The sequence below is a fragment of the Ochotona curzoniae genome, unplaced genomic scaffold, assembly GCF_017591425.1.
Source record: "Ochotona curzoniae isolate NIBS_2020 unplaced genomic scaffold, NIBS_Ocur_1.0 scaffold_3171, whole genome shotgun sequence".
In the NCBI taxonomy this organism is placed as follows: Eukaryota; Metazoa; Chordata; class Mammalia; order Lagomorpha; family Ochotonidae; genus Ochotona; species Ochotona curzoniae.
This window is the reverse complement of record NW_024467104.1, coordinates 2,870,414-2,883,999: the sequence shown is the minus strand read 5'-3', so window position 1 is coordinate 2,883,999 and position 13,586 is coordinate 2,870,414. Positions and strand designations below refer to the sequence as shown.

The 13,586-nt window shown below is 45.8% G+C and overlaps 1 protein-coding gene across 3 annotated transcripts in view; it reads left to right on the top strand.

Annotated features, from left to right (window-relative positions):
* The first annotated feature begins 1,508 nt into the window (after nucleotides 1-1,508).
* LPXN (leupaxin) overlaps nucleotides 1,509-13,586 on the top strand; it is a 43,915-nt gene continuing 31,837 nt past the window's right edge. Inside the window, exons 1-2 of one of the 3 annotated variants that reach the window (XM_041003967.1) lie at nucleotides 1,509-1,622; nucleotides 8,670-8,827. In XM_041003967.1, coding sequence (XP_040859901.1) covers nucleotides 8,670-8,827 — 158 coding nt within the window. In that variant the 5' untranslated portion in view covers nucleotides 1,509-1,622. Of the gene's footprint in view, nucleotides 1,623-2,701; nucleotides 2,817-8,669; nucleotides 8,828-13,586 lie in introns of those variants that run through there. The other 2 variants (XM_041003965.1, XM_041003966.1) reach the window with 2 other exon arrangements.

Sequence of the window (13,586 nt, the reverse complement as noted above, 5' to 3'; positions counted from 1 at the left end):
CGGCGGCCGCCCGGAGCGTCCGGCTCCCTGGGGCTCCGAGCGCTCGCTCCTTCCCCCTCCCCGCCCCGCCCCTCCCGCCCGCCGCCGCCGCCGGGCTCCGAGGGCGACCCGCCGCTGCCACTCAAGGCCCGCGACCGCCGACGGCACACGCGCGCACGCGCGCCCGCTCGCAGCGGACCCGCACGGCCGGCCAATCGGAAGGCGAGAGCCGCGGCCCGGCCCCGCCCCCCGGGCAGGGCTCCCGCCCGCGACCCTCGCCGCAGCCAATCAGGACGCGGCTCCGGGGGGAGCGCGCGAGGTTTCCTTCCCCGCGCACCCCTTCTCGCCGTTAAACGGCTGCGTCTCGCGACAATCCCCAAAGTGACCTTTCCTCCCGTCCGCCCGCCCGCCTGCCGCCAACCCCGGCTCCGGAGCCCGGCGCGCGCTCGGGGCCCGAACCCGGCCTCTCCCCGCCTCGCGCGGACGGGCTGCGCGCGCACCTGCCTCCCCGCGGGACCCGCAAATGCCACAAGGGCTCTCTCTGTCCTTCCTAAAGGCCGCACAAGTTCAGCCCGGCTGTCCTTCCGTCTCCCACCCCCGAACCCCGAACCCACTTCCCTGTCTCTGCTTTTTCTCTGTCCCCCAGCGTCGCCACGTCTCGCGGTGGGGAAGAGGGCAAATTTTTGAGTTGTCGCTTCTCCTTTAAGAAAAAAAGCCCAGGCGGCTGCCGGAGGAAAAGTCTCCGCAAAAATGGCGGCGGCAGAGGCGAGGCGGGGTCGAGGGAGTCACGAGGCCCCGCGTCGGCGCAGGCGCACGACCACGCTCAGCCGAGAGCATCTTGGGAGATGAAGTCCTGTTTATCAAGACCCTAAAACTATGTGGGAAAGCCGGGGCCGAGAGGATGCCGGGAGATTAGTGGCTGGCGACGGGAAAGGTAGTTTCCCCGACAGCCGGGGTGACTTCCCCCCCACAGTGCTTCCGGGTTAGGTCGGGATGCGTGCGCACGTCCTAGCTGGAGCGCGCAGCCAATGGGCGGTCGAGACCGCCCGGAAGGGTGCACGTGACCTGGGAAGACTTTGGAACTCGGAGTGGCCGGGGAGCTGACCCTGCTGGCTCGGTGGATGACCCCTCCCTCGGGGCGGGCCGGCCTTCGCGCCTGCACCGTTGGTGTGGTCCGCGCGTCCTGCTCCGCAGGCTTCTTGCTTGCTCGACACTCAGGAACGCGTTGCGGGGGCGCGAGGGGCTGGCGTGGGCCGTGGTCCCCGGCCGCGCGGACTCGCGGCGACCCTCACGGGGTGGCCGGAGCTGCATCCTCCGCCCCGCCGCGGGGCCTGCGGCTAGTGCGGTTCGTCAGCGTCCCTGGGCTGCGCAGGAAGCGGGCTCAAGTCATTCGTGACGGCTCGCGTGTGTGAGGTGTCTCTTTTGTCACCAGGGAGATTCCGACTCCCCCGGGTCGCCCCCATCCTCTCCCCTGCCTTCTTTTTAAAAAATCAGTTACAATAGGGAATGATGGACAAACTCAGTTGCTTGGCCCTTGGAAAATACAACTTCCTGGGTGCTGAGGATTTAAGCCTCGGAAACAAGAGCTGGGAATCCCGCCCTACGTTTCACGTTAAGCTGGGAAACTACGGACAGGTGCCGAAGTATGTTTTTGCTCTGCAGCGTTTTGACTCCGTCACCACTTAAGATTGGAAAGTTTTTTTCCAATATCCTAGGGTATTTTGGATTTTTGCAATGTCATTTTTAGTTGTAAAAATGGTCTGACATAGCGTCAATGGAAATTTTGTCAAATTGCATTTCCAGTGAGTGTTAACTTTTGGAACAGCACTGACATCCAATGGCTGTTTAAAGTAACACAGAGTTCCATTAAAAGCGGAGTCTCACTGACAGTAGTATTCGTGGATGACTTCTGCCTTTTAAGACCACTGTGTGGCGAAACGATGGTAACTTTGTTGCTTTAGTACTGAGGTGGTCCCCGAAGCTGTTTGCTGTGAGAACAGAGCCACGGTTAGAGTTCTTGATATATGGCCAGCTCCCAGGAAGCTTTCTGTTAGGTTTGATGTCCTGGAAGGTAGATGAAGTCACATGGTAAGGAGTTGATATGCAGCTCCCAGGGAACCTGGTACCCAGCTGTTTGCAGCCAGGTCTCATTGAAGCATGTACAGGCCTGGTGTCTTAAAACCTTCCGGTTCTGTTCTTGATGACTCCTGACGTTTGGGTCCTGCTCGAATTCGGTCGGCCCCGAGACAGAAATGTGAACCCGTTTCTAGTTTTGAAGGAAAGCAGGGGGTGAGCATTATGTCTGAATAGCTAAGTAAATACAGCCAAAAGGGCTAAGTGCTGACTAACTGTTCAGAGAATTTTAAGAATATTCCTCCTTGGTCCCCCAGGTTTGTGGAAGGGGAACAAAATGGCAGATGCTCATTCAGAACAGGATGTGTATCTTTGAGGGGGCTTGCGGGGGGGGGGGGGTTAGCACCACCATGTGTGTCAGTCTGTTGCCACGAACTCAAGGCATACAGTAGTTACTCAAGTTTTACAAGATTGATTTAGAATCTTTATCACCGTAGCCATTGCACTACCAGAACTCAGAGCTTATCAACCCATTTCTCTAAGGCTCCTTTTTAAAAGCCGTGACCTACTTAAAAAGTAGAAGAAGAAGTGTACCAAATCAAAGGAGAGGAAGTGCTAAGCAAATGCAGTCACCAAAAAAGGGTGCTAAGGGCCACGTGCCGCCGTCCCACTCAGTTCCTTTGTGGTCCTCTGCTGAGCACACGCCAGAGCAGTTCCCCACAGCGGGTGAGGCTGGAGCATCCTAGGGGCCATGGAGGAGCTGGGTGAGTGAGCAGCTGCTCTTTGGCGGCGAAACGGAGGGTACACAGCAGCAGCTACCACCTGGCTGCGTGGTGGGTAGGGTGGATGGAGGCTTGGCAGCAGGTTTTAATTTCACTTTTGTCCTCAGTTCAGGCAGGAGGGAACTGAGGAACTCGGACTGTTGAGGAACGTTGTGGGTTCACGGTTGGCAGTGATAAGCAGAGAATTCAGTGTTGACCACAGGATACCTTTGAACTGCAGCATTTCACAATCTTTTTTGGTTTTTTTCGAAGTTGACATTTTCCTGTGGCTTTTTCCTCCAGGAGGGCTCCTGGAGATCATTGTTTGGCCTCACAGCCAGGCAATTGCAGAGTTGTGGAACATGGGTGGAAAAATTAAAAAAAAAAAAAGAATCAGGAGTTGGCAAAAAATGTTAGGAGAAGAAACGGAAGAGACATGCACGAATGAGGGTTCTGCAGAATTTGGAGAAAGGTGGTTTACATTTTTCTGTGACTTGGTGTTCAATCAAGACAGTGTAGAACTCCAGTGATTTTTGTGGCTGAGCTTTTTATTCAGAGAAAATCTGAATGTTCCTTCGGATTACCGTGACATGAAAATGTTGCTTCCTTCTGCTTCAAGGCAAGTAAAAGCAGCTGCGGAGCCATGACCATGATTTCAGACCTTTGGGGCCATGGCAGGTCTGTCGGTGTTGGAACTCAGTCCCTAGCCTTGGCCAGCCTTCATTTCTGCCCTTCTCACCATACAGCAGGAAGTAACTCACCTGTACCCAGTGCCCGTCCAAGCTGTGGCGATTCCACAAACACCATAAATGCCACATCTTATATTTTGACTTTTAAAAAATTGGGATTTGAGAGCAGAAGAAACAGCGGAAGCAGCAAAGGCAGATAACTGGAGTGAAGAGCTGTTAAGATGAAAAGGAGGCGCTTAGCTGTTGAGGAGGTAAAGTCCACCTACCACTGTATTGGTGCTGGGCAGGCTGACTGTAGACTGGAGTAGAGTCCAGACTCTTGTTCTGTGAGAGTTTTGAGAGAATTGGAATTCCTCTCTTGGGTTCTATTGGAGTGCACAGTTGTTTCTATAAAGATACCTAATTTTATGCAGACAATTTAAAAAGGGAACTAAGATTTATTCAATGACTTGGGCTAAAACTAGACATTTGTACGTATTGTGATCATTTCCATATTTGCAGCAACCATCTGAAATAAATTCAGTATTACTCCTAGGAACACCAAAATCAATCAAGCCATGAGATGTTCTTTCTTTCTTTATTTTATTTGAGAGACATGGAGGGATAGAGCCTCCGTCTTCTGCTTCGTTTCCCAAGCTCGAGCCAGGTGTCCGACGTGGTGGCAGGGACGCAGCTCATTGAGCAGTCACTTCCTGGTTGCCAGTGCACTTCAGCCGAAGGCTGGAATTGCAGGAGCTGGGCTGGGACGGGCTCCCAGGCTCTCTGACACGGAGACTGCTGTCCCAGTGGAGGCTTAGCCACTAGGCCCAAAGGCTGCCCTCTCTTTTGTTTTGGAAGTGTTGTCATTTCAAAAGTTTTGATCCATGTAATAGCCCAGATTTTAAAATTTGTGCTGTTTTGCATTTCCTGAGCAGCATGGGTGGTGAAGGAATCTTGTCCAGCCCTGTAGAAAGTAGGAAGTGTTGTGGAAACTTGCATGTGTGTAGGTTATTACAGTTAGGCACGTCTTAGCATGCTGCTGGTGGCTTCACGCCAGCGGTTCCTTCCGATGGGCAGCAGCCCAGCTGATGCGTGTGTGCTCCCAGCCTGCAGGGGACTAATGTCCCGGACCTGTTAGATCAGGGGAGCAAATATTTCCTGTCTGCAGTTCAGGCTTAGAGCTTGGCCACTTGTGCCTCTCTGTGCGGTACCCAGAGATGATAGGTAGAAGGAGGCAGGAGCAGTGCCCAGCTCCCAGTCATCACAGCATGTGGAGATCGCCCCGCACCCCAAGAAACCTCACTTGATTTTTCTCGTGTTCATACATATCACTTGATTTCCACAAGTAGGAGATTATACAATGATTTTTAGGGTTTTTGGATGAGTACTTCCCTTTCTCCTGCCAGCCCCACCCCCATTGTAATCTTGGATTTGTCATACTGAAATTAGTTATCCTCAAACAGCAGAATCTGGCCAAAGGCCTGATCTTGGGGTGTTAGTGATATGTACACTCAGGAAGCAGGAAGAAGGCGGATCAGAAGGAGAACTTGGGTCGTTTTGCTTAGCTGGTGCTTGCAGGGTAACTTCCCTGCGCTCAGGGCCCTGCTCTCCCTGCCCCTGTAAGCTCTGTGCAAATTGTTACGAACAATTTACAAAGATTCGGGAGGATCTTTGACTTTCTGTTTAGAGCAAAGTTTAGAAAATAGGAAAGAGGCTCAATCTCTTTTAAAAAGATTTGTTTGTTTTTATTGAAAAAGCAGCTACAGAGGGAGAAGGAGAGACAGAGATCCACCTGCTGATTTGTTCCCCAAATGGCCATAATGTCCGGAACTGGGCCTATCCAAAGCCAGGAGTCGGGAACTTCTTCCGGGTCTCCCATGTAGGTGCAGGGAGCCCCATGACTTGTACCTTCTGCTACTTTTCTTGGCCAAAAGGGAAGAGTTGGATTGCAAGTGGAGCAGCCAGACCTGTGCCTTTATGGGATGCTGGTGCCTGCTATGCCACTGTGCCGACCCTTTTCATTTTAAAAATTGCTTATCAAAGAGAATTTTAATATATAAAAAGGGAAAATAGTTCAATGAAATCATATATTCCCTTCAAACGTTGAACAATCAACTTTTTTATCAGTCTTAATTCGTGTGATTACCACCCTTGTCCTCTATACTTTATTGTTTAAAATTGCAGATCTTGCATGATTTCATTATAAATGTTTTATCATTAATCTATAAAACATATACAAGTCACCAAAATACCTTTATAATACCATAGCAGCCATGAGTATCTCAATATTGTGAAACAATGCTAGCATATCTAAAAAAAAATGAAAAATACTTAGTATTGTCAAGTATCTAAAACAAATAGATAATGCTTGATTTTTTAAAAAGTGTAGTCATTAAATAAGATTGATAGGTTGAAATTATGCCTCTTAAGTGTCTGAAAATGTAGATTCCCTTTTCTTCTTTTTTTATCCCACCACAATTTATTGTGTTTTTTCCTATGTATTTTTTAAAGATTTATTTTATTTTTATTGGAAAGTCAGATATACAGAAAGGAGGAGAGACAGAGAGAAAGATCTTTTGTCTGATAACTCACTCCCCAAGCACTGCAACGACTGGTGCTGTGCTGATCTGAAGCCAAGAGGCAGGAACTTCTAGGTCTCCCACTCGGGCGCAGAGTCCCAAGACTTTGGGCTGTCCTTGACTGCTTTCCCAGGCCACAAGCAGGGAGCTGAATGGGAAGTGGAGCTGCTGGGATTAGAACCAGCTCCCATATAGGATCCTGGCGGGTTCAAGGCGAGGACTTTAGCTGCTAGGTCACGCTGCCGGACCTGACCACAATTTATTCTTGAGAAATAGGCCCAAGTCTATGGCCATACTACGCGGACCGCACCGGATCTTGTCTGATCTCGAAAGCTAAGCAGGGTCAGGCCTAGTTAGTACTTGCTTGGGAGAGAAATAGGCCTGAACAGTTTAGCTAAGATCTCAAAAATGGGACAGAGAAGTCAGCATTTTTCTAAGATGTAAGACTGAGAAAAGTCTAAGGAAGATGTCATTTATAACAAATAGATATTTCTTTGTACCATCTGGTATTCGGAAGCAGATGTTCGAGTAGCAGTTGACACACCACTTTGAATGCCCACGTCCCACGTCAGAGGGCCTGACTTCTAGGCCTGGCTGCACTCTGATTTCCGTTCCTGGGTCCTAGGCACTCTGGGTAGGTGATGCCTCCGGTTGATGAGTCAGTTCTGCACACCCACAAGACTCGCGTGGAGTCCCAGCTCGGGACTCAGGCCTGGCCAGCCCTGGCTGGTGTGGACGTGTGGGCAGTGAACCAGCAGACGGGAGCTCTTTTTTCTGTTTGTATGCCTTTACAATAGAATAGAAATATCCGTTCCTCCCCAAATGATAAGTAGATGAAAGTCTGCTGTTTTTGTTTTTGATGGTCTATAAAGTTCATTTCCTTACAGAGAAATTCAGAACTAGACAGGCCCTTGCAAACAACCTAAGCCAGTTTTTCAAACTTAAAAACTAACCTGTGATAAGAAATTCACTAGAGATCCACTGATGGAGTACCATTTGAAAAATGCTGTTCCGATGCAGTTACTTCCTCACATAGGTGAAGGGACAGCTGCAGGGTAGATGTCGTGTTCTTGATCACCCAGGGGGTTCTTGGGAAATGAGGACTGGAGCTGCTAGCTTGACGCACAGAGGCTAGCGACAAGATAACCCCAGCGCAAGTCCGGGCTGTGGATTCATGAACACAGGCACGCTATTGTCTCTTTCTTGACCTACAAAATGAGTAGAAATAATACCATCCTTTCTGAGGTATTAGAATGATCCAATGAAGTATATAAAGTGGAACTGCTATCATATGATAATTTTTATTGATTATTCACATCCCCAGTAATTTCATCACAACAAGAAAGGTACAGAATAATACTTCTGAAGTCAATTTGCTTTATCCTCAAACTGTCAGAGTAATAAACCCCAACTATTTTGATTGTGTCACTGTTTATTTTGTATTATCTCAGCTTTCAGTTTTTTCTTCTCAGGCTCTTTTCCCTTCCGCATCTCAAAAGGTTAAAAGAAAAAAAAAAGAAAGTTTACACTTTGCTTTATAATGTACTTGGGATAAAAACATAATCAAGATAAAAATGTAATCAGGATAAAGAATAATCACTAAGATAAAGAATTTTCCTGGCATACTTTGGAAAACAGTAATATTTTTTTTCTAATAGGAAAAATACTGAGATTTTTTTTCTTGGAGATCTTTGTGAGTTATCTTCCTTTAATGAGTAATAAAAATTAATGCCTTCAATATTAATGCTCTAGAGCATTCCTGAAACTGAAAGGAGAAATTGCGATGGAAACCCTAAAGCTGGGTCTTCCCACCCAACACGCAGCATGTCAGTTACTGCCACTGAGGTGGTACAAAGGTCACAGCCAGCAGCTGGGGACCTAGTGCTTAACTCCAGGGCTCTTTGAGGAGTCAGGAATGAGGGTCCTTCCGTACTGAAGTTGTTTGAGAGGTGTGTGTGTCTCTAGCTCTCATTCAGGTCCCCGGTGGTTCTGCATGCTCATTGCTCTCCTTCCAGTGGTCAGCAATGTAATGTGTTTGGGGATTTTTTTGATGGCATAGCAGACTCTAGTCAGGGGGCAGTTCCTTTTTCCTTGGAACCTCTGGTTCCTGGAAAAGAAAGCTCTCAAGACGAGTCTGAACATCAAAATGTCTTCTACGGGGAAAGCAGAAGACCTTATGAGTCTTCTAACCAAAGACCTGTGAGGCTGGCTGTGCCACTCGCTCAAATCAATGAATGAATTTTAGAGGTTGATTTGCAATCCTGTGAGTCGGGCACAGAAACTAATAGAGGAAGGTTGGGAGGCTGGGGGAGAACCTCAGAGAAAGACATTGTATGGGCATCTGATTTCAAGAGGAAGACTATGAAATTGAATGCAACTATACAAAATAATGAACAAGCTGCACTATGTGGAGAGGTTAAGTGTCTCCTGGTAGAATAAAGCAAAGTCTTAGAGTGAAATGGGAGTAAGAGAAGGTATTTAAAGTAGTTTTATCCAGGAAGAGAGATGAATGGTGACACATGGGGCTGGAATGCTTAATATTTTAGGGGAAAATGGTTCCAGAGACTCGCATGTTCTGTTTTATGATTCATTTGTTTCTTATGACAAAGATGCCTTGTTGGAGGAACTGGAACGCTCCACCCTGCAGGATAGCGATGAATATTCCAGTTCTACTTCTCTTCCGCTGGATCAGCCTTCCAGAAAGGAGGATAACCAAGCAGAAACTTCAACCACACCTGCTGCCGAGGACAGCACCAGGCCCTTGCTGGTAAACTTTTCATTTTTTATTGACTCTTAAGTGTAGAGCTCTGAGTACATTTCTGAAAACCAATTGTACCCAGTATAAAATGATTTGAAAGGAGTCATTCATACCAAGAAAAAGAGAAAATAACCCCTCAGTATTAAAGACTTGGTGTGCATATGTGAATGCTTCGCTCTGGGTTGTTTCGTTAGTTTGAACAGCAGAAACTTTTCTCACCATTCTCTAACAGTCCAGGGCCAAGATGGGGATAATTTGGGTGTTGGTGTCAGGACAGAGCAGGTCTGGTTTGCCCCGGGGCCTCTTTCCTTGGCTTGCAAATAAGGCCTTCTCACTGGATCCTGGTATTTTGAAGCTTTCTGTATCTTTGAGCATTTGAGATCTAGTTTTGTAATGAGGAAGAGACTTGAGAGGATCACCACTGAAGAATGCGTATGAGAACTGTGTGGTCCCCTGCACTCCCTGTGGTGACCTGTTAGCAGGCTGGGCATTGCCTGTGTCACTTGGAATATTCCACTGTTACCATCCAGCCATCAAAGCTACCTATTGCACTTTGACTAGAATGGCACTCAGGCCAGGACTGCTTAGGGGAAGGCCTGGTGCCAGGCTAAACAGGTCTTTTCTGCTGAACAGATTATGGAATTCAGTTTTTATTTATCTGGAGATGATTTGGCTTTTCAGAACCAATGCTAAGTAAACTCACTAAAAATATGATGTATCTGTATATATATATATATATAATAGAAACAAAAACATTTCGCTTAGTTTATGGGTTAGGGTTAAAACTGTCAAGTTATTGTGTTTGCTGGTACTTGTATCTTCATCCTATGGGGAAATTTATGCAAACTTGCATTATAAGTTGAGGTTTGCTTGTTAACGATGGGTAGTGTAAGAGGAATTAAGTAGCTGCTGTTCTTGAAATATGATACCCTGACTCATTCTTGTCTACTGTGTGGAACAGCCAGTATCACAGACCTGAAACTTGTACTTATGGATAGAAGCCTCCCCTGTTCTTCTCTCTAGATGTTTCTGTTAAGGAGCTGTTGTCTTCATTTGCGTTATTGGGTCACAGCCAAAGGCTTCTGTTCTTTTGTCCTTGCCTCCATGCAATCTAAAGAGTGATCCTTTAAAAACTCAAGCTGGTTGATGCTATTAAAAATATTTCTAACAGCTTTATTATCATGCTTGTTAAGGCAGAGCAGCCAGTATGGAGACTGGCGCAAGAGATTTCCCATCTACTGCGTCATTTTTCAAATCCCCGTAACAGCCTGGGCTGGACTAGCCCAAGGCAAGGATCCCGGCCTTCCGTTTTGGATCCTCCATGTGGATGAAAACTTGAGCCACCACCTCCTGCTTCACAAGATGCATTAGCAGCAACGCACGGAGGGTCTCTCTGTCTCTCCTCCTCTCTGTATGCCTGATTTTCCAATAAAAATAAATAAATTTTAAAATAAAAAAAGAAATGCATTAGCAGGCCACTGGACCAGATAAGCAGAGTAGGGAGGACTCAGGCCGCATTCCTAGATGGAAACTTAATCCACTGAGCCACAGTATTCACTCTCCTGCAGTTTTTAAAATTCAGTACCCCACAGTGACTTCCCATTTCATCTGAAATGAAAACTGCTGCCTTTACACTGACTCTTTTGGGGTTAACATAATGAAGACACCAGGTGCTTCATGAAAAATTCGCACTACCATTTTTAAAAAGTTTTATTTATATTTATTGGAAAGGGAGATCAGACTTAAGGAGGGAAGGAGACATGGAGGGAAAGACCTTCCATCTGCTGGTCTACTCCCCGAATGGCCACCCTGGCTGTTCCATTTCCCATCCAGCTCCCTGCTTATGGTCTGCACTACCATTTTTTAACATGTAAGAGAGCGCGAAAGAGCACCCAATGCTCTGCTTCACTCCTCAGATGCCCGCATTGGCCTGGGCAAGGCTCTAGCTACCCTAGTCATCATCAGCTGCCTTCTAGGGACCACGTTAACAAGAACCGGAGTCAGGAGTGGAGCTCAGACTGGAACTAGAACTCTGTATGTGACATGGGACACAAGGTCAACTCTCAGGCCAGGTATACACTTCTGTGTTATCTTTTTTTTTAAGGAAAAAAAGATTTATTTTTATTAAAGGCAGATATATAGATAGGAGGAGAGACAGAGAAGATCTTCCATTCACTGGTTCACTCCTCAAATGGCTGCATCTGCCAGAGCTGAGCCAATCCGAAGCCAGGAGCCAGGAGCTTCTTTTAGGTCTCCCATTTGGGTGCAGGGTCCCAAGGCTTTGGACCGTTCCCGACTGCTTTCCCAGGCCACAGGCAGGGAGCTGGATGGGAAGTGGAGCTGCCGGAATTAGAATTTGCGCCCATATGGGTTCCTGGTGCATTCAAGATGAGAACTTTAGCCACTAGGCTACCGTACCAGGCTCCAATGTTATCTTTAATTTTATTTTCCATTAACGTTTTGAAGCACCCTCACATGTCCTAGTTTACCTAAAGACGACTTGATTTTTGCATGCTTTTCTGACATTCTAATTACTTTACTATTAACAGGCATTTTTTTCTTTTAAGTTCTCTTGCTATTTTGCAGACTTGCTTTTATCTTCTTCCCTCTTCCATAATCTTACTAATTGTGTGAAAAACACATATGCAGTGATCCGAGTTCTTTCTTTAATGTGACTCATGATAACGTAGAGAAATGATAAAGGAAATCCTAACGAGCCAGCGTCCCTCCAAGGAGAACATGCAGACTGCTGGATGGAGAAACTTAAAACTGGTGTGCAGGAAGTCAGAAGTAATTAATTTCTGTGGTCTCAGGTGGTGCAGGAAAATTGTTGTGTCTTTTCTGTTGTGGGTCAGTTGGTGTCCCAGCATTTATCCCTCGCCGTGGCGTCTGTAGTCATCTATGAGATGCAGAGTCTCCTCAGGGCCCGAGAGAAGCACGGGAAGTTATGCTGTGATGTTTTGCCTATCACGTTTGGGAAGTAAAGAGTAGGCATTCTCGCTGCGGGCATAATATAATCAATGTTCTTGTTAAAGGGTTTGGAGATTATTTGTATATATAGAGCTCTGTTTACTTAGTAACAATTTAAAAAAATTTTACAATAAACCCTTTCAGCAGTTTGCTCAAAAACGAGCCAAGACTGAAACTACTTGTTCAGTTTTGTTAAAGTTGATGATGATTGTGTAACTTGCATAAAATATACTTGTCAACAACTAGCATCTACCACAGAGATGAGTGGAGGTATCACCATCCCTTTGCAAACCCAGAAGACAATTACAGTAAAGAAGCGTTGGCATCTACCTGAGAAGTCAGTGCAGAGTTTAAGAAGGACGTGTCAGAAAAGGACACTCGGACACGGGCAGCTCTTAATGGGGGTCTCCGTCCCGTTGTGGAGGACACCTTGCTTTGCTATCAGATACCTTTCCTAAAGCCATTGGGCACATTTTCAATTTAGTGAGTTGATTCCCTGGGCAAATTGTCAAGTAGCGTCCTTTTTGTATCAGTGCAACAGAAGCTTCGATTAGAGAATCTGTTCACTCCAGATTGATTCCCATTTCTTTGATTTAATTGAAAGAATCAAAATCAAACGTTTGGCAGTTCACTCTCCAGCTAAAAAGTGAAACATCTCATGTTAATGTCATTGCAAATTTAGTTGTAAAGTTTATTACTGAAGATAAAAGGTTCGTTTTTGTGGTGAGAAGATGAATGCAAATGTTGGTGGAGCACAGGATTGTGGTAATAGCAGCTTCAAAACCCGAGAAATAGAAACACGCTTGGTACTCGCTGTGATGAGACAGAATTCACGACTGCGCCTGAACAAACCACAGTCTGGCCAATCAACATACAGCAACCACAGTTATGAAAACTTGCAAATGTTATACAGAGTGTATAAGTAACCGATCTGTAAACTTTGGTGGCTTAAATAAGTATCCAACAGAAAGAAAGATTTCAGCACTGCTGTGTGTCTTTTCTCTCCGTGCTGCCTGTCATTGGTTGCATTTTGCAAATGCCTGTGAGCTTTGGAGAAGTCACTGTAAAGTCATCCAAATTTAGGTTATTATCCAGAAGTAAATGGAAGTCTTGAATCAAATCACTGAAAAAATGTAGCAGGAAAGTCCAGCTTTTGAGACATTCAGCAAGCTGCAGGTTTCTAAAGTAGACCTTGCAAAAAAGGAGGCGGTTCAGATTTCTCCCTGCAGAAGCTGAGAAGACATTGAATCAATCAAGACGAGGGGTCGTATGTTTTCATTACTTAATTTGGAAGTTGTATTTCAGGAAAATCTTGACTTTGATGGTTTTTTGACTCCTAATCTTAAATGGAAAAATTTGTATCCTTCACTAAATAGAATGAAATTGTGAAAGTCTTGTGATTTTGAAGCATCTGTATTTAGCAAAATATTAAAAACCATTATAAACAGAGACAGTGTGGAAGTTTTATAGGAATATTATTGAGGAACGGAGGAGGCAGGAAGGCAGCTGTTGTGTAAACAGCTGTCTGAACTACTCACCCACTCTAAAATAAAAATAGGGTTGAGACTATTCTCCATTTAGCAGGATTTGCTGCGAACTTAGAGGTTCATTGATTTCTAGAACAAGATCATTTTCTCAAGAACTGTAGAGCAGCATCAAAGAACAAACATCTTCAGATATCTTAATCATAAAACACAACTTTGAAGAAACTTGTAGTTTTATGAAAATGACCCCATTTTTTATTCATAAAGGAAAGATATTTATTATTTCTGAATTATTTTTATTTTTGATGATTTTT